At 40.0% G+C, this 24,927-nt stretch overlaps 1 protein-coding gene across 2 annotated transcripts in view; it reads right to left on the bottom strand.

Annotated features, from left to right (window-relative positions):
- fgf11b (fibroblast growth factor 11b) overlaps window positions 1-23,752 on the bottom strand; it is a 39,570-nt gene extending 15,818 nt beyond the window's left edge. Inside the window, exons 1-3 of one of the 2 annotated variants that reach the window (XM_051402093.1) lie at window positions 22,771-23,752; window positions 2,399-2,509; window positions 867-1,342 (exon numbers count right to left, since the gene is read on the bottom strand). In XM_051402093.1, the coding sequence (XP_051258053.1) occupies window positions 993-1,342; window positions 2,399-2,509; window positions 22,771-22,963 (654 nt within the window). In that variant the 5' untranslated portion in view covers window positions 22,964-23,752 and the 3' untranslated portion in view covers window positions 867-992. Of the gene's footprint in view, window positions 1-866; window positions 1,343-2,398; window positions 2,510-22,770 lie in introns of those variants that run through there. The other variant, XM_051402092.1, reaches the window with a different exon arrangement.
- Window positions 23,753-24,927: the final 1,175 nt, after the last annotated feature.

Raw genomic sequence — 24,927 nt, 5'->3', positions numbered from 1 at the left:
TTAACTTTACCAAAGTTGGAGATTTGGCTCCCAATGAGGGTAGGAGCTGTTCCATACTTGAGCTATACTGCAGGTGTTCGAGTATAGACACCTTCTGGCTTTTACACTGGTCCTCTAACTGGTACTAGTAGGGCTGTCTAAATAACCACAATAATGAAATACTGCACTATTGCTGTACACATGAAGCCACCGCCACAACCGTAATGTCACAACATCTTATCATGTTCAGTATTTGTTTTTTAAGAAGGAACAGTTTCCACCACGCTTAACTTGACTAGACTTGACACAGCAGAAGCATTGTCTGAACGTGGTGCTACGCATCATCCCTCAGTTCACAGCCCAGGATTATAATACCACACAGGAGAAAGTCCTGTAGCTTCTGCCTCACTCGCTCTGGAAACCCCTAACTGGAAACACCAGCAGTCTTTTAGTAGAACATGCTGACTGGTCCACTAATTATCCCAATTTGCCACAGCTGTGGTGTTTGTGTCCTGCAACCCACCAGTGTTCCTGTTTAACGAGTAACCCTGTCAGCTGGCGACTTATTCGGCTTAAAGTCGCCAGTTAAGAGGCAGGAGGAGGGAGAGTTCAGGTGATTAGTACAGGCAGGTACTGAGATGAAACATTGAAATGTCGGACTCCTTGCAAAGTAGTTGGCTAAAACAACAAAAATGGTGATAATACTGCATGCCGCACTGTTGAGTGGCCCTAAATCAGTTTACTGAGACTAGATTATGAATAAATTAATTAAGCAGTAGCTCACTACAGTCTGTGGTATATTTTATATTGTGATTATATCACAGTTAAGGGGCACAGTGCGAAACAGTTACCAAGTATGGCAATATGAAAGTTATAGACACATTCCATTTTAAACCATTTTTATTAACATGTTCGTAAAGCATTAATAAAGCATTCTTACAAAAAATAGTGCCTCCCATTTGCCTATCTTATTTTTTATCATCACAGATTGCTTTCATCATTTGACTTTTTATTTATATTTGTATGTTTCCATTTATTGGGCAACCATTGAAAAACTGTCCAGCAACCATGGGATGACTAAAAACTGCTTGTAGACTTGCATTGTTTGTTAGGTGGAGGTGTGTTGCTTGACGTGGCCACTTTCTCCAGGCATCAAGCTTCAGTCGCCAATGGCTCTGATGAGAGGTTTCGCATTTGTGGCCACTTCCAGCCATAATCTCTCTCATGTCAAGACCCGCATCAGTCTCTGAATGGTGGTGCTGCAGAGATAGTGATTTGTATGTTTCTTCTACGTTCCTGCTTGCTTGCATATTCTGGGCAACATTGTCGCAAGATGACTGACCCCACTGGCTCTCGATTGTACCTGTAACACACATGAAATGACACTTATGTAGTTACAAACAAAAAAGCATTTTGCTTAGGTCAACAGCCAGGATAGCCAATAGACTACCTACATACTGCACAGTTATATATTACATAATTTCTTAATAACTGTATGGTAGGTTACTGCAGTCTGAGCCAAAATAATATGCACTAGGACTACTTACCAAACATTGTTGCCTCGCAGATCACTTTTCTTTTAGGGGGAAGGCTGGTGCGTCTGTGGGTAGGTGGGAGAGATATTTCTCCATAGATGAAAAAGGGCAGAGGATCATCAGGCTGTTCATACATGAATCCCCTTGTGCTCTTTTTATTCTTCTCCTGTGGGTCATTTTGATTCTCTGTTTGCTTGTTAAGGCCAGCGTTGCATACTTAAGTAAGCCCAAAGTGTAGTTGAACGTCAAACCACACGTTGTTTACTAACCCCTCTGGAGTGTTGGGATCCAACCGTCTTTATCATTTTTAAAGTTATCCTGTGATATTGACGCATGATGAACTGTTGTGTCGAGTCCTTTCTTTCTAAGAGTTTTCACAACGCTGGTGAATAAAATATTGCACATTATAAACCGAGTGTCTTTGAGGAGAGACAGGACCGACTGAGCGTTGGGTTGTTAATGTATCGGTTAAGTCCAGCATGGAGACCAACACAGCTGCTCAGGCCATAGAGCTTGCCTTTATGGTTTCTGACAGTGGCAGAGAAATTTACCAAAATCTCTTGGACTCATTGCTCCTTTGACACTGTCTTAAATATAAAATGTACACCTTTATCTAACCTATTTTGTTGCTTAATGTTTTGCTTTATGTTTGTTTCTTTCGGTTTATTTAGTAGCAGTTTTGTAGCAGTAATCAGCAGCGGGAAATAGACGTCATAGCCATTATATACAGTTATTATACCACAGCTAATCCACAACCACAACCAATCAGATTGCTTGATTTGAGCTATCCATTTTATAATAACATTAACCTGACACCACAAAAAGCAAAAAAAGTGTAGGCTAGAGACAGAAACACACACACGCGCACACACACACACACTCACAAAATGAGCTGCTTTCATCCCTTGTGCTGTCCATGGTGCCGTCAGGCTGCATCTGCAGGTAGTATCCATGTTGGCTGTATAGCCGGGTAACAATGCCCTTCAGCTGTGGCTCTGCAAGAGAACACAGGAAAACAACATCGTATTAGACAGGTGCCTCCGCCAGAGGTCGAGAGCAGGAATAACATTCACTGATTTACAGAACCTGAAAAGGAAATGGGTTAGACAAATACGTTGGAATTTAAAGACACTAGCCACAGAGGAGTTTTACTGGGTGCAGTATTTGAAGTTTATACATAATATCTAAAATGTTTAAGTAGTTTTCAGTTGTCTAGTGCCATAATCAAGTCAAAACATTTATTTTTTAATACTAGCTACAAAACTAATGACATTACTGTCATCATCAATTGCGCTTTAGTTTTAACGGACCAGTGTGTAGGATTTAGTGGCATCTTGCAGATTGCAACCATTTGCATTCCAAGGATGTAGGAGAAACTACGGTGGCTGTAAAACTTCCTATCTACAGCCAATGTTTGGTTTGTCTGTTCTGGGCTACTGGCAGTTCAAGATGGAAGCCTCCATGGGAGAGGACTTTCTCTTCCTATAGATAAAAATGGCTTATTCTAAGGTTTACCATTAGGGAAGACACCAGGCAGAGTAGATGATGACATAATGACTGATCTCTGACATCATTACCATAACAGAGGAACACTTATCCATCCTTATTAACACTTCACAGTACTACAAGAGAAAAGAATACAGCTGTTTATGCTGCATTTTTAGAAGTCATATATTTTTCTCTAGAACAGAGACATCGATAGAAGATATACACATATTCAGCAAAAAAAAAGAAAAAACAGAGTTTAGGCTTTCAGTATTCAATAACAATTTCTTAATTAGTGAATTGCCCAAGGTACATTTTTGGACTAATGGACTGAATCTGAAATGATGTAGCAGCTGGTAATTCAACAAACTGATGAATAAAACGGCTGTATAACTTAAGCTAAAGCATCAGTCAACTGTATTGCTACCAGTGGTATTTTTAGCAAGAGCTGGGGCCATCAGAGAATGAAGTCAAGTGAGAGAGTTGGTCTGTCTCCCGCTAAATAAAAGATATATAATCAAGGGGGCTGGGCAGTGCAGGAGAGGATGGAGGGTGAATAGAGAGGTTGAATGTTTCATGAGAGGAGTCCCTGCAGCCTGCTTTGCATTCATTTAAGAAACAGACAGAATCTTTGCGGCAGCTCTCAGATATCACCAGTGTCCCCCTCAATTACGCAAAGCGCTCTCTGCGTTGTGGAAATCTAAGTTGTCTCCTGAGCTCAGCACCTCGCTGCCTCAGTCAGGCTACTCCAGCAGCAAGGAGAACCCTGTAGGTCCCCCAACTTATCTTAAAGCTCAGTCATTTATTCTGGTCAGTGAACTGACCAGTCTCCTTCGCTGCAGCTTTAATAAGGGAGATGAAGGAGCAGTTCATGACTGAATCTCTTGAGGACTGAGGGACCATCTGGGAGTTCCCCCTGTGCTAAACTTCGCCCACGCCCTTACACACACTCCCCAGGGAGGGACCTAGGGCACTGCGCAATCTACCTGCCTTCTTCAGACTAGCACAGGGAGCAAGAGAGCGGCAGAAGATGCAGGAATGGGATCTGTAGGACGATTTCCCAAAGGATGTGTGCCAGGGTGGAGGCATCAGTGAAACTGTGACCTACTCCCATTGTTACATGCACGCATCTGCAGCACTCCCCATCCTCTCTCTTTCAAAGCTGCTTGTCAAAACATTTCAGTATCTCTACTCCTGCACTTTCTTCTTCTTTTCTCCCCTTTTCCATTTCATATCCTTTGAGTTATATACGCTTTCATCCCACCTAATAACTTCGTACATCATCCAATCAGAGCAAAGAAGCCGTTCATTACTTGTCCCCACAGATGCAAAACAGAGAGATGAGAGAGAGAAAGACAAAGAAAGGGAAATGGGAGGATCAGGGAGGAGAGAAGTGAGCAGAGGGACGGCAGGGGAACAGAGTGAATGAGATGACACTGTAATTTCATTAAGAGTGACGGCTGTATGTGCTGGAGAAAAAGCACATTTAGGCAGAAATTCAATGGACAGCTTGTGCAATATGGCTGCAATCACAACTCCAATGCTTGGTGTCAGGGGCACTAAAACTAATGTTTCACTCAGAGGAACTGGGTCTAATTTCAAAATCCCCATCACAGTGCACAACGAATCCTGATCCAGTGTAACGAAAGCATGCTCCCACCAAAAACAGTAGTGTTTTACTGTAGCTGCATTAGAGATTCTTAGATGATAAAACAAAAAACAGCTCTTGTCAGGTTATTACAGTATTTTGCGACTTTTAATTACTGTTGGAACTGTTGTGTTCTAAAAGTCAGTATACTTTCATTATATTATTCTGGTTCTAATTTGGACATGAAGGAAGTGTACTCATGTTTTGCAGCTGAGACTAGATTATGAAGTTGTAGAAGAAGTTGCAGACATTTGGACTTGTGGTAGTAGGTACATGTCAATAAATGGCTATAATAAGGGTTTATAACCTTCAACGTGTTAAACATTACTGTACACTGGCAGAACAGTTCTATTGGAGGTACAAATAAGGCTCATAAAAACAGTTTCTGTATATTCTGTCAATGCTCAAAGAGTAACCTAAAGGACCAGTGTGTAGGGTTTTGTGGTATCTAGCAGTGTAGTTGCTGATTGTAATACCCTTGCTTCACCCTCCCACTCTAAGTGCGTAGGAGAAACTACGGTGGCCGCGAAGCTCGTGAAAAACGTGAAAGGCCCTATCTAGAGCCAGTGTTAGGTTTGTCACTTCTGGGCTACTGTAGTAACATGTTGGTTCAACATGGCATACTCCATGGAAGAGCACGCACAACCTCTAATTGCTAATTTTATGGTAATGACATAGATAATTATTCACTAATGAAAACACAACTATGATATATATTCCATTTCTGCTAACAGATCCTCCTAAATGTTACACACTGGACATCTCACACTAAATTCACTGTTTTGATAGGGATGTGCATGATTAGTCAGTTAAATGTTGTTAATCTCACTAGTCAACAAAAGAAACTAGTCAGTTAAACTTATCATTCTATTTTATTCATGTATAGCACAGGTTAATTGCACCTTTCTGCAGTCACCCCCCACTAGCCAGGGACACAGCCATGGCAGGTGGCTGCTCCTCGTCCCTGCCCTAATCCCACCGCTGGTTTTAAGTCATCCTTGTCCCACTTTAGAATTTATAGTCATAACATTTCATTAGTGCAGTCTGCTTTGGGATTCTACCAGCCGATTTCACTCTCTACACTTCTAACCTCACACAACAAATCTGTTAGAGATGGCACTGTTCAGGGAAAAGAGGATGGTGGAAATGGCGTTAAAAAAGAAATACTCAGAGAATAGTAAATTATGATGATATTAAGAAACTAGCAATGACATTATAAAACACCTGTCAGCCTCGCTGTATATGCTAGCAGGTCACTTCACATCATCACCGATGCCATGTCACCTACATTTTGTTGTTCACATCACAAAGTTAATCCAGCCATCACTGTAAAAATAAAAATAAATAAATAAAAACTTCAGAGGCATCATGTATATAAATTATCCTACAATAATGAATCAGCCATGAGAGTGAACTCTTACTTACTATTTGAATAATTATGGGGCAGCGTCATTTCCACCCCCCAAACCCAACTACAACAAACCACCAGCATTATGGACAGATATGAAAGATTCACAAAAGGAAGGCTGCTAAACCTGAACAAATCAGACAAAAACGTAACTGCGTGCTTACTGCATGCTAACTTGCTGGCCATTACATAGAATGCATGTTTAAGACACTTCCGCGTTGGCTTCTCTTTACAGACACAGAAGCTCTGCCCATTACATTATACATGCTGTCAATGTCTTGCAACTGCATTTATAATTTTTTTTGACTCAAACGTTGCTTAACCGTGATGACACCAAAGTACACTGTAAGGACAAATACTACCGGGATTATTACAGAAAATTGCAGATGAACATTTAACAGATGCAAAACAAAGGCACTTTGGACTGAAAGACTTCATATCATATATATCTTTTGTGAATCGGACGATGAGACAGGGCAGATAGCAATGTGCTATCTGATGCAAGTCATGCGCAATTCATAGTGCTATCAGTGGCTGCAAATCTATTCTTTGTTACTTCCCCTGAGGGAGGTGCAACTGAGAGCTGAAGTTGTGGAAATACTACAATAGTAGTACACTACAACTACTATTACTAGTAAGCTAGTAGTTTAGAGTGTTGACTAGTTACACATTTACACCCTCCCTGCCAGTCATTTATATACGTTATTCTGTCACTCTCCACCTCTGCTGCATCTGCTGAAGCCTCTCCGAGCTAATGTTACACTATCAGTTTAAATGTCTCTGAACCTCAGCCAGCAGAGAGTGTGTGGAGACTCGAGGGGGACTGAAGTTATATCCAGGCATTAACAGGGGTGGGGGTTGGCTCTTAAAGTGATGTTGCCTAGTTTGGGAGGCGGAGTGTCCCAGGGTACCTCATAGATTTTTCATAGAATTACAGAATCTCTTCAAGAAAAAGAAAAATAACTTCTGTTGCAATGAACACGATGAAGTAAGAACAGGATCAATAGATAGTGTGATAAAGTGACTATGTGTCATTTACTAACTCAAATTTGTTGATTTAGCACTGAGTTAATCTTTAAAGTTATTTTTTGCTTTTCTTTCCAAGTATGCTTGTATCTACTTAAATCTAAAGTTCTTTTTGGCTCTAATAGTTCAGTGCGGCAACAAGGCTTTTAACAACATGCAAATGAACAAAACTCTGCATAATCACAACACAGACTCGACTCAGTGTCATCAAATAGCAGGGATGCACTACATCCCCCATGCGTATTCTGCTCCCCTCTCACTGTCTTGACAGCATCTGTGTCTGCATAATGTGCGCACACACACACACACACACACACACACACTTTTTCTGCCGTTGTTTTTAATGTTGCAGTATGTTGGCATTAGGAGGGAATACATCAAGGTTTCAACAAACATGTCACATTGTTGCCTGAGTAACCTTTCATCAAAACACAAAGTAAAATGGAGTACATCACACAAACACACATCTGTGTTAACGGTTGGGAAATATTATGTAGGCCTATCTAGTCTGTAAATGACACCCAGTACTGAAGTTCTGTATGCACCTGGCTTTTCTGCCATCCATAAATTTTACATTTAATGTAAAATCATTGACAGTTCTTTCCTATTTACATCTAGAATGATACTTGGATAGTATGTGGCTCATGATTTCTTCCTGTATGGTACTTTTTTAACCTTTTAGTCTGCTGAAGGGGATAAATTAAAGGGGTACTCAAGAGATTTTGTTTTGCACTTCTATAAAGTTAGTTAGATTTTAAATAAAGGGTCAAAGTCAAAGCAGGAGGGGCAGAAAAAACCTTGACTTTTGGTTTCTAGCATCCAAAAACACTCTTCTTAAATCTTCTTTCAAAGCCCCATACAAGTATGTGAACACTGATGATGTCACTAGGGTTTTTTTTTTTCAAACTCCCCCAAAGACGACATTATACAGTATTTTTCAGAGGCTGAGTCGTCCTCCTTGTGACGACAAAAACTGACCTTCATGTGTAAATTTGCTGCAGTGCCACTTTAAACTTACTGCTTTGTGTCCAAGAGTGAGCACATGTTACTAGGCAGGCAAACTTTCTTTCGCCTTTATAAGCCCTGGAGAAGCACGCTGACAGATAGTGACACACTGTGACAGCAGTCTACCTCTGGTTGGATTAGCGAAGCACACAGAGTTGTTTACATGAGCAAAAAGTGTGTGTTTGTATCACCAGGATGCGTAGTGTGCACATGTAGTCTCTACTGCTCCACAGGGGTAAACAGAGAAGATGATAACTCGGAAAGCTACTGACTCAAAGGTCATGTTTTGCAATTTGGGTATGTTAGGGCATACTTGTATTCAAACAGTAAGAGAATATTTTATATGGCAGGGAGCCAAAAGCAATCATAGTTTTATAAGACCATAACCCAAACAAATCTAATGTTTGGAATTAAGCTTCTGATAATCCACTGGTGGAGTACATTTACTCAAGTACTTTACTTAAGTACAATTTTGAGTATAGGTACTTTAATGCTTCCTACTTCTAATCCACTAAATACAGAGGCAAATGTTATACTTTTTACTGCATTACTTTTGCTGTAGTTACTAGTAATATTTTAGTAACATTTTACATAAAAAACACAATAAGTTTATTATATAAAACATGATTTAAAGGTTAATTGAGTGGCTGCCAACCTTTTTGGCTTGTGGCACCTTAAAAAAAGCAGTGTCTCGTTGAGGTCCATGAGTTGTCAGCAGCAGGGCTTTTATTTGCTTCCATCACTGAACTCATATTGACAAAAGTTTAAACATTTAGATTTGTGTAGGAGATCTAAGCAGCTTAGAACTTAGAAGCCCGGTGGGCTTTAAAAGGTTTTATGCATCCAAAGAATTTCCATAAAATCCAGACCAGGGGCCAGATGCACAAAACTCTGTTTAGATTTGTGACTACAAATGTGTGTACATACGCATTCTTTTCATCAGATTTATAAAGCCGTACACACGTCTGATTCTGTTTATAAATCTCAATTCATTCATTTCAACCCCCACATTTATCCATAAATGGATATAGAAACGCCCTTAAACTTTTGTTTGCATACCGATACTTGTGCTCGCTGCACCACTCATTTGTCAATGAAAGGAACGATGGAAGGAACGATGGAAGGAACGGTGGAAGGAACAACCAAGAAGAAAAAGTGATGGTGTCATATTGGGTGAGGTTCTCCACCATTATCAGAACAGCTGTCATTACGCGCAACCATTGTGAATTGCTGTGGCAATTTACTGCAACGGCACCACTATCTCATCACATGTACCTATAAATCATTGCAGTAATTAAATCATTATTATGAATCAGAAGGATGATCAATATATATTGTTCATATTTAAAACAGACTTTCCATAGTGCTTCACAATTCAGGATCCAATAAAAGATCATTAACAGGGAAATTATGGTGAATGTAAATAAAAGGAATGATAAAACTCATCCCCATTATGAGGACTTACAAATACCATTAAATGAGATACCAATATCAGAGTGAGGCGCACATCCCCCCCTTCTTTTTTTATTTGTTTATTTATTCTGAGGTTTTGTTGTGGTTACTTTCATTATCATTGAATGATTTTGCATTTGTTATTGCAATCTTTCTAGCATCTTGAATTGAACAAACCCAATGGACATTCATTCTTGCACAGATTCGAACACTAAGGGACAAGTGGGGATGGTTGGGAAGGTCTGTCAGGGGGGTGAACTGGGTATAGTTTCACAATTATAATCACTTGATTGATGCAGCTACTATTTTTTTTTCTCTGTGAATACTCTTCCTTTCAACATATGCTGCAAATGAATGTACGAAACTAAAGGAAAATCAATAAAAAATTGTTGAATGAGAAAAATAAATAAATAAATAAAACTCATCCCACATAAGCAATTTTAAATTAAGTTTATAAATGTGCCTCTGATTAACATTTTAAAGAACGCTGTGTGGACTGCAATATAACAAACATCTCTCAACTTGTATCTCATGTCCACTCATCATTTCACCCGCAGTTATCTCTTGAAACTGTGTGTACACCTGGTCTGAAGTGTGTGCTAGGTGTTCGCATTCTCACCACACAATCTTCTACAATAAATGCCAGTTGATGTGTGGGGAAAGGCATACGCATGGTTTTTGTGCTACACATCATTTATACATTTGGCCCCAGGCGTCTAATTGAGACTCTGGTTGTAATTAAAAGTTATATGGTGACTGTAAAATGCACAAAGAGGTACAACTCTACAATATCTTTCAACAAAAACAAAGATTAGAGAAAAAAAAACAAAGTTATGTAGCAGAACTTTCCCCATTAACCATCCTAACCCCTGGGTTGGGAACCAGTGGCCAAACTTGCCAAAGTGTCTGAAGTAAGTTAAGTGTGTAAGGTGTAAAGTGGGGTTACAATCAACGATTATTGTCATTATCGAGTCATCTGCAGATTATTTTCTTGATTAATTGTTCTGCCTAGAAAAATAGTTAAAATGCCCATTATAATTTCAGTCTAATGTGAAATACTCAAATTGTTTGTTTTATCTGTGTCCAAAACTCAAAGATGTTTGACTTACTACCAGGACCTGGAAACAGAACATTTGGCATTTTGTTTGAAAAACCAACAAAATTATTTATTCCTTATCAGATCAGTCAATCAACTAATCGATAATATCGTGTTAACACTAGTGTAAAAACAGTGTATGCCTTATATTAAATCCTTAAAAGTGAAAAAGGAGAAAATTCATCCAAGGACTCATGAGCAAAAAGGGAGTAGTTTGACATTGAAGTTGTGGTGGAAAATTATAGTTGAGTGGAGGATGGGATTTTTAACTTCAACTCAGATGAAGGGGCTTAGATTCCCAACTCATGCTAATTTTCTTCTGTGGGCGAAGTTTTAAATTTTTCTCAGGTTTCCTGTAATCAGCCATGACCATACAGTAAATGGATCAGCACTTAGTAAAAAATAACTCCTCTCTTGAGCCAATTGAGACCGCTCATAATCATGATTAATCCTATCATATGTATCCTATCAGGAGTGAGTCATCTACTGTGAGGTACATCCCCGTTCTGCTAGAAGAACAGCAGGCTCTGCACATTATCTTTCAGGGTGAGCACACTTACATCTGCCTAGCAGAACTTTCACTAACTATGCCAGAAACATAAACCTGCAGCCTTGCCGGTCCTGGGTATTTCCCGTGGAGAGCGTGTGTGTGACTACATTCATCACACCTGGGACACGTGTGGGCTTGAGTGACAGAAAACATTCGCTGATCCAGGTCAGTGGAGTGTGGGTCAAAGAGAGCTCCCTGTCTGTTTATTTTACATCAGCACACAGGTGTTGTCAGCTCGCACGACAACATGTTGACTCATCAGCAGGCCTATTTCCAAGTGACCTCTCCACACATGAAGGGAAATATGACTTGCAGTTGACAAGCGGAAAAGCAAGAGTGTAGAGAGAGTGCCCTAAGGCATGGGGCTCTAAAATATAATGTATATACACTGTAAGTCAAAGTCAGATTTTCCTCTGTTAGTGCTCAAAAATGCTTGCATTATCACTTTTTATTGCATGCATTGCACTGTATGTGTAACTGGTAATCTATTTCTATGTACCTGTTTAAGTAACAAGAAGTCTTGACATTTTAAAGAGATCTATAACTGAACACTAATCACGTGGTTGATGCATAAGGAGAGATTTTCTTGCTGTTCTATTATGCTGGTGAGAAATATTTAATTAGCAATTTTCAGACAGAGGTATAAACGGATTATTAATCAAGGACAAGTTTTGTAAAAGCATGAGAGATTATAGTCATAAGAGCATTTTGTTTATTAAATTGGGCTTGCCTCTAGTCCCAGCAGTAACCTCTGCACGGTCTACACAGGGATGCCCCTCATCAATTTACATTCAGCACTGATAATCATTTTGGAAAATCACCTGGGGGAGACTGGAGCCTCGTGTTATAGTACAGCCATTCACACCGCAATTATGTGTGTGTCTGTGTAAATGAGGTCAATGCACATAAGAACCCAAGGTAATCACTTCATGCATCAAGCTGCCATCAAGGACACTTAAACCCCTCGCTGCAACATAATTGCTCTGAAAAATAAGCAGTGGTTGAGGTTTATCGCTAATCAGTGTAGTGTATGGCTTGGTGTTGGTTATCATTACACTAATGTATTTATCTGGCTTGATTTGAGCTCAGTATGTGGCTTGCTGATCTCCCTCTAGCTGAGCTCCTCTTGATAAGGTTGGAGGTAATTACTGGGGGCCTGCATGACTGAGCAGCCAAGGGCATTTCTTCTTCTGCTCTGACCCAACCAAACAACGGGGGTTTTCCTTGGCTTATATTTTCAGGACTCCCTGACTCTCCCCTCCCTCCTCACCACGCTCTCTTTCACTTTCAGCTGCTCTCACCACACCTCTCCCGCTCACTCTTTGTGTATGCATGCATGCATGCATGCATACAGTACATATGCATTTGCATGCACGCATGCACATATGTGCATGTATACTGCATGTATGCAAGAAAAAGGGAGTCTGTCTCTTGTGTAGCTGTTTGATTCTGCTTCTAATAAAAGGAGAACATGGTTCCTCCTTTTTTTCCTTTTCTAAACTGGGCCATGAGCTCTACAGTGCTGCTAGTAATTATCAACCTTGTGGGAAGATATAGAGGGGGAGAGAAGGAGAGGAGCAAGGGAGGAATGGAGTCATGAAAGCTAGTTAACAACATGGAGGCAACGCTGAGGCATGCTCTGTTTGTCCAGAAATAAAAGACGGAAGGAGAGCAAGAGCAAGAGAAAAGGGCAGTGATGGAGCGATAGAGCGATACAAAGATACAGAGTGTGACAAGCGTGCGAGGTAGGGAGAGGAGATAGGGGAAGACAGGTTGGAAAAGGATGTTGTAGAGAAGGAAGAAGAGGGATAGCAGGACAGCCATGAGGTTAAAGAAGGAATAGGAATGAATGAGGTGCATCACATCACCTGCAACTCCAACAATGGCCTCCTAATTTGAATTCAGGTCTTCATAAATAATTGTATGTGACAATGGCAGCAGTTCCCATAAGTGAGACAGAGTTATTGCTGCTTATTAATGCTGCTGACAAGAGCATGTCAAACACGAGCAGAAGCAAATAGGACTCACACTGCTTCCCTGACATACATTCAATATTCGCATATGTGCTTCATTAGCATTATGACAGGAACATATCAGTGACAGTTAACAACATGCTCAGCTCAGGAGATTCAGTGTGATGTGGTGCGGCTGCACGCTGCGGCCTCAGAGCTTCACCAATTATTGTAGCTCCATATTGTTTGTCTTCACGTTAAAATCTCCACTTACTTGACTGTGAGCAACATAGAAAAATATTAAGGCACAGGAACAAGACCACTGACGCCAAAAGCTCCCCAACACACTTCACCTACACTTTTTTTCCTATGGACCCTCCAGCAAGACCACAAATAGGCACTTAAATATATGCAGAACAAACAAACACAAACATTTCTCTGCACTCCCACAGGGGTCCAGACCTCTGTCAGATTGTGTGATGATCACACGAGTAAACAAACAACTAAGCTAAACGGCTCAGTTATGGATAACAAAGGATTCAGATTTGAACTTGCATTGATTAGCTTGCTGAAACACTACACAGTGCTCTTTTCCAGCACAGAAGAAGAAAACCATGAGCACAGATGCGCACCTTGGCATGGGACATGGAAATCCATTGTAAAAGCAGCAGCAAAACACTGTTTGAGATTAAGTTTAGCTGACACAGTTTCGAGTCTCATCCAGCTGCATAGAAACTTACAGACACTCTTGTAAACACAAAGATGTAGGCACATAAACCTACATGAAACCTACACATAAACATATGAATGTACAGTGCACATATGCAAACCTGCATGCTAGTTAGCAAAGCACAAAGAAAATGTGTCAAAGACCATTTTAAATGATACTTTAATTACAAATATTAGGCCTCTTGCACTGCAGGAACTGAATCTAAGGGGTAGCCTCTGTCATGGGTTCCTGAACTGAAATTTCAGCACTGCTCTGGAGTTGGTACCAAAACCCAGTTCTAGGTACTCTAGCTGGTTTAAGGACTATTTGGATAGGCACAACGACGAATTTGGTTTCAATATACAGGCAATATTCTGATTTAAAATATCCTACATGTGTTTGTTTTTTTTTTGGTGTCTTGTTATTCACGTGTTTATGTACTGTAGATTGCATTCACAGTGTCGGGGAGTACGCCAATAGTTTAATTACATGTTCCACTAGCATTTGGGTACCGTTGGTATTTTCAAAATCACATAATATTTCCAGTAGTTGGCTATTATTTTCCACTTAGTTGTAAAGCAAACGCTACACTTCTGTATTGTATTTCCTCTTGAAGAAGAAAGCTCTAAGTAGTCTATTCTTGACCAGTGCTGTCAAAATTCTGTCAGTTGATTATTATTACACATTATTCAATCTAATTGATTATCTATTTTTGTCCATAAACCAATGCACAACATAAAAGACGTGAACCCCTCTGATGTGCTGCGGTCAGCGTATCATTTCAGGTTGCTTCTGTGTTATTGATAAGGCATTTTTACAGCTCTAGATCAACCCAGATAATTTTCTTATATCCTTCATTACATCGGATAATTGCCCGCTATACATTTAAACGTACAGCAGCTCTGCTCAAGCACTCATAACCTTCTCATTTTAACGGATTTGCCCCTGATCCCAAAGTTGTTTACACACTGTTCAGTTCTGCTAACTACAGTGCTTAACTTAGCCACTGCTTCTTTCTCTCTCTCTCTCTGGCTCTCTGTTGCTCGGTGTCAAATGTTTAGCTATCCCTCTGCCTCTTTTAGTGATGGTACATGTAATAAATGTAGTTTATTTTCCTTACTGGATGCCAAGGCTTGAATTGGAACCTCCCCCCGCGACATGGAAGCTAAATCCGCCGATGTAGTTTTCCCACAACTGATTAGTAATTTTCATAATCCGCTGTCCATTACTTTTTGAAAAACGTTTATATAATCAAATTTTGAATATTCGTTGATACGCCTTTCCTCTACCAGATTAGGTGTGAATTGAGCAGCTGGATGTGTTTTTGATGGTATGGAGCAGATAGAGCACCTGGCACTGGACAGAAAGTCTCTTCTTGCTCCATTCTGTTGACCTGTTACTGCTGGTTGGGCTCCCCAATTAATTTAACACTACCAATGTCTTAAAGTCATCATATGTAATTGTAAAAAGGAACATCTTTATTAGATATAATTTTTCATCATTCTCTGTCCCACAACTGAACTGTACTTGCTATACTTGCCAAACAAACAGCACATACATTTTTGTGTCAGCGTTGCTCAAGATGTTCTGCTTTGTGGAAAACAAGGCAGGACCTTGAACCCACAGCTTACAGGTTCTTACAAGATTGGATTTAATTGGATGTATCTGATTTGAACACTAGCATGTGACATGAGGAATTTCAGTAGATTCTAATAATCAGATTTTCAGAGTAACTTCTTAATGTGCGTACTGTCTGTACTTGTTTACACGCATATCTTAGTCTACTCCTAGAGTATTTCCTGGTTCTTACATTCATGCCCCTCTTCATCTCACATTCTCTCTACCTCTCCTTGTCTTCTCATCATTACCTCTATAGGTGTCCTCCATCCTCACTGTCTTTCTCTTGTTAGAGGTAAATTTAATCTGTCCTTGTCAGCTTTAATCAAAGCACCCACAGATTCAATTTAGCAGGTATGTGTGGGAGGTTATTGGTTAAGGTGGTATCTTCAGGACGAAGGCAAACAAAAGGGTGTTCTGTGAATCCTTCTGCCGCCTCACTTTTAGAGACTTAAGGCCATTGTCAACAGCCTCTCTACAGCTCAACATCTTTTCATAAAAAAACTCCCTGATCCCCCCGATCCCCTCATGTCCTTTAACTTTGTTTTCTGTGTATCTAAAGAGAGCCAGCAACCCAGAGACATAAAGTTAGATAAACCTTCAAAATTAAAATAATAAGTGCATCCCTTAATCTCTAACGGATTTTTACTTTTTTAATCCATGGTAAACAATTAGAGTTTAAGACTTTCTTATTTCATTGTTTCTTAATCTGATGTGTACATCTTGGACAAAATGTACGGGATGAACTGGATCATCGACTTTATCTGCAATCCCATCCTCATCATTTGATACCACTTGGTACCAGATATTTAAGATCCCCCTGATGAAACAGGGAACCACCCTGTTTCAAAGCTGAAAATCCCCAGAAATTGGATGGCCTCAAAAGCAATCAACCCCTAATCTTTTGTTTGTCTAGATTCAGACAAACAGAAAGCGATCTCAAAGTTTGATTAAGATTGGGTGTCATTGAAACATTTTCAGTACAAGCACTGTTACGATAATCTAGTTTCGTAACAGTAATGTAATGCCAATATAATGAGGAAACCAATAACTGTATCTACCAAAGTGTAAAATTTGGATTCTGAATGTATCTACAAAGTTTTCAGAGACAATGTATTTAATTTTGTTTATGGTTATGTGTAGGCACTTACAGCACTTGTTTAAGGTTAAGAAAAAAATTGTGGATTTAACTACTGAAAAAGTCAACAGTCACTTGACACACATTGCAGGACATGTTTGTGAAGATTTATAATAATTCATAACCAACTCCGCCTTCCTCAAAATAGTCAGTAGAGCTTGGACAAAAACACAAATATAAAAACCGCTTATGCGATTATCCAAAACTGTTCCACATGGCTGAAATGTGTGTGTTCATGGAGGACCCTGTTGCTCACAGTAAGAGGCCAATGGGTCGTTAAGGATGCAAACGTGGGTCTGTGGTGTCCTTCACTTCCCCTGACCACCTCCCTACAACATGTGTGTGGCAGTCAAAACGTATCTGGAATAACAAATAAGTTCTTTATTAACGTAATTTAGAAGACAGGGTTCTATATTCAATCATCTGCAAGCAGCACACCAGGCACCAACATGATCCACCCTAAGTTTAACTAAAACACCTGCAACATTCATTAAACACAAGAAAAATGCTCAGCCCTCAATTAAAAACAACCTAATTTCTAGACAGATTATTAAACAAGAGAAGGAAGCTGAAGGAAGCTGTTATGCAGTGACAGTTAGTATCCAGCCCCGTGGCTTCCCATTTCATGTTTTTCTCTACATGTTGCCTCTATGACAGGCTGATTCACATCGCTTTCCAGTCCCACCCACCTTCCCTTTAATCTCCACCGCTATCTCTCCCCACATCTCTTCCTGTATTTTTGAATACCTCTTTATCTGTGTCCACCCCCAGCATTGCCATCCACCTCCACCTTTAGATGCAATTTTCTCCATCATCAGTAATATCTTTACTTTTCTGTTTAAACTCTGTTTACCTCCACAGACTCTCCCTCCCTCTTTGCCTCTTTCCCTTTCTCTCTGTCTCTCTCTCTCTGACCCCTGTCACAGTCAGTAAAGTTCTGATGAGAAGCTACCTAACACTGCATTGTCTGATCAGGTGTTGTTGAGTAAGCGAGTTTGCGGCCCTGATCTCTCGGGGTCAGCTTAATGCTATCCTCTGCTGGATCTCTCCTTGTAACCTGGTCTTCCGCTCGCCGGCCGGGGCCTACATTTGTGCTCCAACTGTCAACTGGCCCCTTGGATGCTTACTCCGACAACATACTACAGTGCACCTCCATGCCAAACAGCCCACTCAATGCCACAAGAAGTCTAGGTCTGCACTATATTTGCATGCATTAGTTTCTAATGACTCAGCTAATAGTGTTGCTATTTTTAACTCATATTTGTATTTTTATGGTAAACTCCAGATAGTTGTTAAAATTGTTCTTTCTTTGTATCAGGATAATTTTCGATTTCAATGTCTGCTGTGTGTCATGCACATATGTTTGTGCTAAGATTCTGTGCTCATTTGATCTAACTTAGAGGAAGGTATTAAAGGTGATGCACAGGGTCAAGCAGCTCGATTCCCCTCCCTTTTCAAGTCAGATTCCACCTTGAGCTAACTAAGAGGGTGATTATTGATTAATCGCTATACATTAATGAGCTGAATTGATCTGAAAAGAGGGCAGCAGTGCAGATCACTGATGGTGGGAGAGTTTTTTTCATTGGTCAGGCCAGCACTTGAAGGGGTCTCTTGTATAGCAGGGGACCATACAGAACACCTAGAGGAGGATGATGAAGAGAGGACAGGCAGGTAGAATCAGGCAGTTTCTGTGGTTTGTCATGGAGCTTTGTGCCAGCCACATGTATAAGCAGCAGGGTTTTATGTCCGTCCCTATCATTTCAGTAGCCCGTTGCTTTACGGCAGTAGTAAATATAGCTTATGTCTGCTGGTGTGATGCTAATATGACAGCTCTTAAAAAAACACAGCTGGTAGAGAATCTACAGAATCCTGTGATAGTTGTGCTGTGTGGAAAAAAAATATGAATGTATTTTCTGGTAACTGTTCTGCAAATGACAAACTATCATGTGCACTTGTTACAAAATGTAAGCACTTGTGTTGCATAAATGTGAAAGCATAATCTCTAATCTCTAAGCCTTTTTCAAACCCAAAGAAATTTTTAAATTATATATACAGTAAATGTCTGGTAAATGTCTGGTCTTTCAGACAATACATTATCAAGGTCAGTATCTTAAATTAGGCAGATTTTTCTTACTTCCCTCACAATTTGAACTACATGAAAAGAATAACACTTGCTACCTGTGATTAAAGTGTGGCAAGTGTTACTTTCTTTGCCTCTGGGTGGCAACATTAATGGATGCATTTCTACAGGTCTAGCAGGTTGGCATACATATGTAATGTATGTATGTAACATGTCTGACATTTATCAGTTAGTCCCCCCCCCCATGGAGAAGCTGCTAAATGTGAATAAGGATTTGAGTTTGTGATGGCATCTGTATTTGTTAAATAAGTTTTAGCTGGCACTGGTTCTTAAATCAATTTCACCAATAACTATTAACTTACTTGTAAACCTTTAACATCACCGCTAACCTTACCATTGACAGCCATGGACAGAGCTTCCAGGTCTGAGAAGTGAGGCCAACACAAAAGTAATGGCCAGCAGGGGGCAGCTCCATTGGTAGCAAAAAGATCTGTGCTTGTATTCAGTTCCACTGTAAATAGCCCGACTCCTCACTTGATTTATTATCTCAGTAAACAGAGTTTATAGTCTCAAATGCTTCAATTCCCCTTTTAAACAGCCTGATGTTCATTTTGTAAATTATTATGAAATCAGTAAAATAGACAATAAAGTAGGGTATCCTTTAGTGCATGGCTACCCTGTGATAGACATGTCATTCTCAGCAAGTCCGCCCAGAACCCCGCACATAACTATGCAGTCCTGATCAAATATGAATCAAGATCCTGTTACTGCATTGCCTATTTCTCGCCTAAATTCTTTTTTTAAAGCATACTTTAGTGTACTAAAGTTTTCAAAAGGGTACTCCACAAACCAATGAGTGACATCATGGTAGGTTCACACCTTACCTATCCAAGTAACCAGTTTTTAGCCGTGCCAGTGGTATGGCTCTACTGTCCACCACTTTGGTCCAAACTGAAATAAACAACTATTGGATACATTTCGATGTAATTTTGTACATTCGTTCATGGTCTTCAGAGGGTGAATCCTAATGACATTAATTATCTTCCGACTTGTCCTATAGGGAGAGGCTCCTCACTGTAAACTGAAAGTCACATGGGGCTACATGTCCCAAAAAGCTGAAATAACCTTGGTCATAGGGAGTAGATTCATAGTTCATTCATAGTAAAATTACCATTATTTTTTTTGTAAATTTTTATTGTCAACTTTTTATGCCAGAGCCTGAAGTCTGTACAGCCTCAACAGACTTCCTGACAAACACACACAGATGTTTTATGCTGAGGCAGTTAACGTTTTTGTATAAGTGATATGTGTGCAATGTGCGCCTCTATAAGGCAATGTTGGTCTTTCTGTTGATGCACAATTTGGAACTACGAGATAGATTTCCATGGAATTATGTTTAGACATTCCCGGTAAACCTAGCACCACCAACAGGCTGACATTTTATACTATACCTTGGTTGATCATCAAATACCTTCTAAACTAATTACATTCCCATCAACCTTGGCTGTTCCTCTTGTTTATTGCTAATTAGCTAATGTTAGCATGTTCACATGCTAAGCTGAGATGAGAACCACGGTTATACCTATTACCATATCGACATTGCCATGCTCCCATACATTTGGCATTTCGTATAGACTCACAGAGATGCTAACATGGCTGTAGTTAGTATAATAGATCCTTTTCATTCATGTGCACAATCAGTCCCTTTGCCACTGCAACACCAGACAAACATCTGGTATTATTATGTAAACAACTTATAGCAAATTTCATAAGAAACAGGGATTGTCCAGGCTACACAGAACAGCTGCAAAATAATGGTTCCAATAAATTTTTTCTAAGAACTACAGCTGTATAATTACAGTGTGTTATGTCACTGTTATGTCACATTTGCAAAGTATGAAAATTGGGGCGTTTTGTTAGCAACACAGACGCATGAGAAGCTGTTCCCCTGACAGAAGGAATTAAATGTATTGAATCAGTACCAACAACTCTTTATATGTCCATCATCTAAAAATACCACAGATGCCTTGAAATAAGCAAGATTTATTTCATCCACAGATTAATTTCAGGTGATCCGAATTTGAAGCTTTCTGCATTTTTTTTTTTTTTTTACAATAAATACTGGGCAGTATCTTATCTACAGCACATCAGTCTTTTGGACTTCAAAGTTTTTGAATTACAATGCTGTTTGAAGCAGGAGTAGACATGTGAACAGAGTGGTGCAGAATGAAATGAAAGTCCTCATCAAGCACAAAGCTCTGCTCATCACTCATCATTCTCACGTTCAATCTGCTTAGATGCAGTCTTTAGCTCCGGGGGGTAAAAAAACACTCTAAATTCACTGTTTCTTCCCCAATCAGCCATGAAAGTATGTGGCCTCTTTATGAAGGATGTTTGTTCAGCGACATTCCTGTAATATGCATAATTTAACCTAAGCATACTACACTTACTAATTGTGCATGAATAAGGCAAAACATTTCTCAGTCATGGATTAAATAATTCAGCAGTCTACCAGTCACACAAGGAGAAAAGCATACTGCACAAATAAATAAAGAAATTACATTATTCTGTACCCTGACTTAATGCAGTAGTTCATTTAGAAAAAAAGCAATTATTGAACAAAAACTACACAGGGGTTTACATATTAAGATCTTAAACTAAAACGCTTACTTACCATTAAATGTTAAACATAGCAAGACATTGTATAATTTATGAACGTGAATATGTAACAAGAATATAACAACACACACTGCACCCAAAAACACAACAACAAGGAGATTGTATACTTTAAAATGTACTAATTTGTGTTGTGGCACATTTTCCTTTTCCATTGACACGTTGAACATTGGTAAGAGAGAAGGTAGTTGGCAACACATCACATAATTCTCCATTCAGAGTGTCAGTGTTAAAGTTCTGCTTTCAAAGAGAAACTGACAGAGATACCCAGCACAGGAAACCAAATGTTTGTGATAAAAATCACAGAAATGTTATTATTCCAATCAGAAATTTGACATACTCACAAAAATGACCAAACAGTACTCAAACAAGGAGTTGATTCATCCAAGCAACATCCATTAAATTAGATGTTATGTAAAACTGTTCAATTTGTCCAAATAAAAATCTCAATGGACCGATGGATTTTCCCCTTCCAACCACATTTTGTGCTTGTGCGAGTGTGTTGCTTGGTTGTGTGTCACTCACTGGATGCTGCTTAGATTCAATAAATACATTCAAAAGAGAAATCTTAACTTCTACACAAACTAGTCAGCATGACAGTAAGATTGTGTCTGTTAAAGTTTGCTCACTAATCATTTTCACCAAACTCTTTGTTGTGCAAGTGTATGCAGTCATACTGTGTACTGCATTGCCACAATCTGCAAATGTGCAAAGAGAGAGTACTTATAGGTGCATAACAGGGGTAGGTTTTAGCTAATTTCACAATTTATTGTTCCTGCAGGCCAATGCATAATTATATGTCTGGGAATGCAAAAGCTCCATTAGGAGTATGGAAAGTAATTTCAGCTGAGTTTTGCATTTATACAACAGCTTGTTTTATTTTTTACTTTGCAGAGCTGAGTGCAGCCGCTACCTTTTTGGTGAATGTGTCAAACAGGTGAAGCTGTGAGATGTGGCTACTCTGAAAACAGGTTCTGTGATGGCAACAGATATTAAGTTGATATCTGTGAATCCATAGTTAAACAGTGCATAAACACTAGCTGTCATGCAGAGTGATTCATTGTTCCTAATGGAAAAGTATTTTGATACAACGCTGCAAAAGAGAACTGAACGATATGAATCAGCACTCTGGCAGCTTTTGATCAACTAAATAAACCCGTGGGACTCTACACTGTAAAAAACATTAGGTAAACTTGATTATGACAACAAATTTTTATTAATAATTTAATAATATAGATTAATTTGATGTGATTAATTTTAAGACTGTAAAAGTAATTTAGTAATTACCACTTTCAGTTATTTCATAAAAATGGTGCAGACATTTGTTCAGCTTTTATTTCTAGCCAAATATCCCAACAACATGAGCTAGAAAAGAAACAAGCAGGGAAAGATGAAAGCGATAGCAGTGACTCACCCGGTCTTTTCTCGTTTCGACCTTTTCGACCCCCGCATAGTCGTACTTTAGAGATCAGAACCAGGATCTGTTTCTGGCACAAGGACTTGTTGCTCTTAGGACAGGGCTTGCGCTTGTTGGCTACCGGTCGGTTGGCTTGGTCGTCCTTGACCGCCCGTTTCTGTCTGATGAGAGAGCTGGCGAGAGCTGCCATCTTCCCCCCCTCTCACCTTTGGGAGGGGGGTGTCTTCTTTCCCAGTACCCCCTTTACTAGTTTGGCTTTTGCTTTCCTCAAAAAACTAGAGTAGGACGGACGATTTAGAGAAGCCCCCACAGGGGAGATCGGGCGTTTAAGTGGGTTAACAGGGAAGAGTTTAGTTTGAGGGTTCCCTTGTGGAGGCAGGAACAGGAAGAGATTCAAGTTCACCTGCAGTCCAATGTAAAGCCTCCACTCTGACCAAAAAAAAAATCTGACACTAACAGAGCATGCAAAAAAGTGCCACAGTCACATTTTCAGTTTCAAAAATAACAGAAAGACCAAGGTTAGACTGACTTTTAAAAAAGGTGAAATGGAGACATTTTTCTACCCCTCTTCCCCACTCATCTTTCACATCAAAAGTATTATATTGCAAAATAACTAACCTAGACAATACCAAAGAGAAGGAGCTCAAATTATTTTACATATAAAAACACTTTTACTGAAGAAAAGTGAAATCATTTTGAATGCTAGGAAGCTCTTAAAAGCACGAGAAAAAACAAACTGTTTGTCACCATTTGTGTAGTCCATGGAGGTCCAACTTTGCCTCCCATTTAAATGTGGCAGCATGGAATAATGAGCTGAGAGTCCGAGCGGTAATCCAGCCGACTTAAATCCAGAGGTAGAACAGCAGGCAGGACACTGACCGTCTTTGTGGGAATGAAGCCGGGAACAGAGCAGAGACATGGACACAGACAGACAGAGATTCCTCTTCTGCCTCCGATGGCACACTCCTTTCCCACAGTCCTCAACGAACCCCCTCCTCCACCTCCCCTTGCCCCCCCTCCCCTTCCTCCTCCTCCTCCCATCCAAAGTCAGCGAGTGGTTGTGAGAGTATGTGTGCGTGAATTCCAGCAGCCACCATCAGTAGAGGTGACATTCATGAGAGAGAGGGAGAGAGAGAGGGATAGCAAAAAGAGCGAGGGAGACAGAAGGGGGGGGTAGAGGCTGTGATGTGTGAGAATGAGCTTGACTGTGAAAGGGAGGGAAAATGTGGGAGAGAGACGGGCAACAGCCACTTGACAAAATCACCGCTCGCAGAGGCTACAATTTTGTTATTTTACAGCAACGTCTCCCCTAAAAAAAAAACCTCAATCATTTTGACTGCCGGCTGAAACCAAAGAGTGCCAGAGGGGCAAAGAGGGAGAGAGAGAGAGTGCTTAAGGGGCAGATTGTGACAGTTCTCTGTCTCCTCGAGAGGAATAGCTTCACCATGTGTTACCTTCCTGTCACATGCATCCACACACACACAAACACACCTCAAACACACACACATAAAGTACATCAGCATATTTTGTAGAGTCTTCCCCTGCTGTATAATTGTGTCTTCTTCATCTTCCTCCCTGACACCCTCTCATACAGTAGTAACCTTCACAGTCTCACTGTGATTTGTTCCATTCAGCCCTACATGTGAAATGGAGGAAAATAAATACATACAAATAAAATGACTTTGTTCCCTGAAACTGGCATTTAGTGTCTGACATATCTGACTGCTGGCTTACGCTAACCCCAACAGAGAAACATGAGCTTGGACAGATTGAGTTAGACAGCTAACCCTGCCAATACACACACAAACACACTCACAACTACACACTCAAACTCATATCACCCTTGCTCTCCCTCGGCTTGCCCCACCGGCGAGAAATACCCATACAAAAACAACAAACTATGGCATATATTGCGGATCGTGTTCATACAGCTCCCTCATTTGTTCTACCCCCATTTATTCGTGGGCTGACCTAAGAAATTTCTCCACTAATTTAGGACAAAACAGACTTCCGCAAGTATCAGTAAAGCACACAAATCACGCTGACATACATTTGCACAAGATAGCGGGTTGCGGTAAATGACAATGCCCCCCAGTCAAACATTTCTCATCTTGTTGAGTTGCAACAAAAACGAGGTTTTTGCTTACCATTTTC

This window comes from Dicentrarchus labrax, unplaced genomic scaffold (assembly GCF_905237075.1).
Source record: "Dicentrarchus labrax unplaced genomic scaffold, dlabrax2021, whole genome shotgun sequence".
Lineage (NCBI taxonomy): Eukaryota > Metazoa > Chordata > Actinopteri > Moronidae > Dicentrarchus > Dicentrarchus labrax.
The sequence above is the reverse complement of the archived record's forward strand: the minus strand, read 5'-3'. Positions and strand labels throughout refer to the sequence as shown.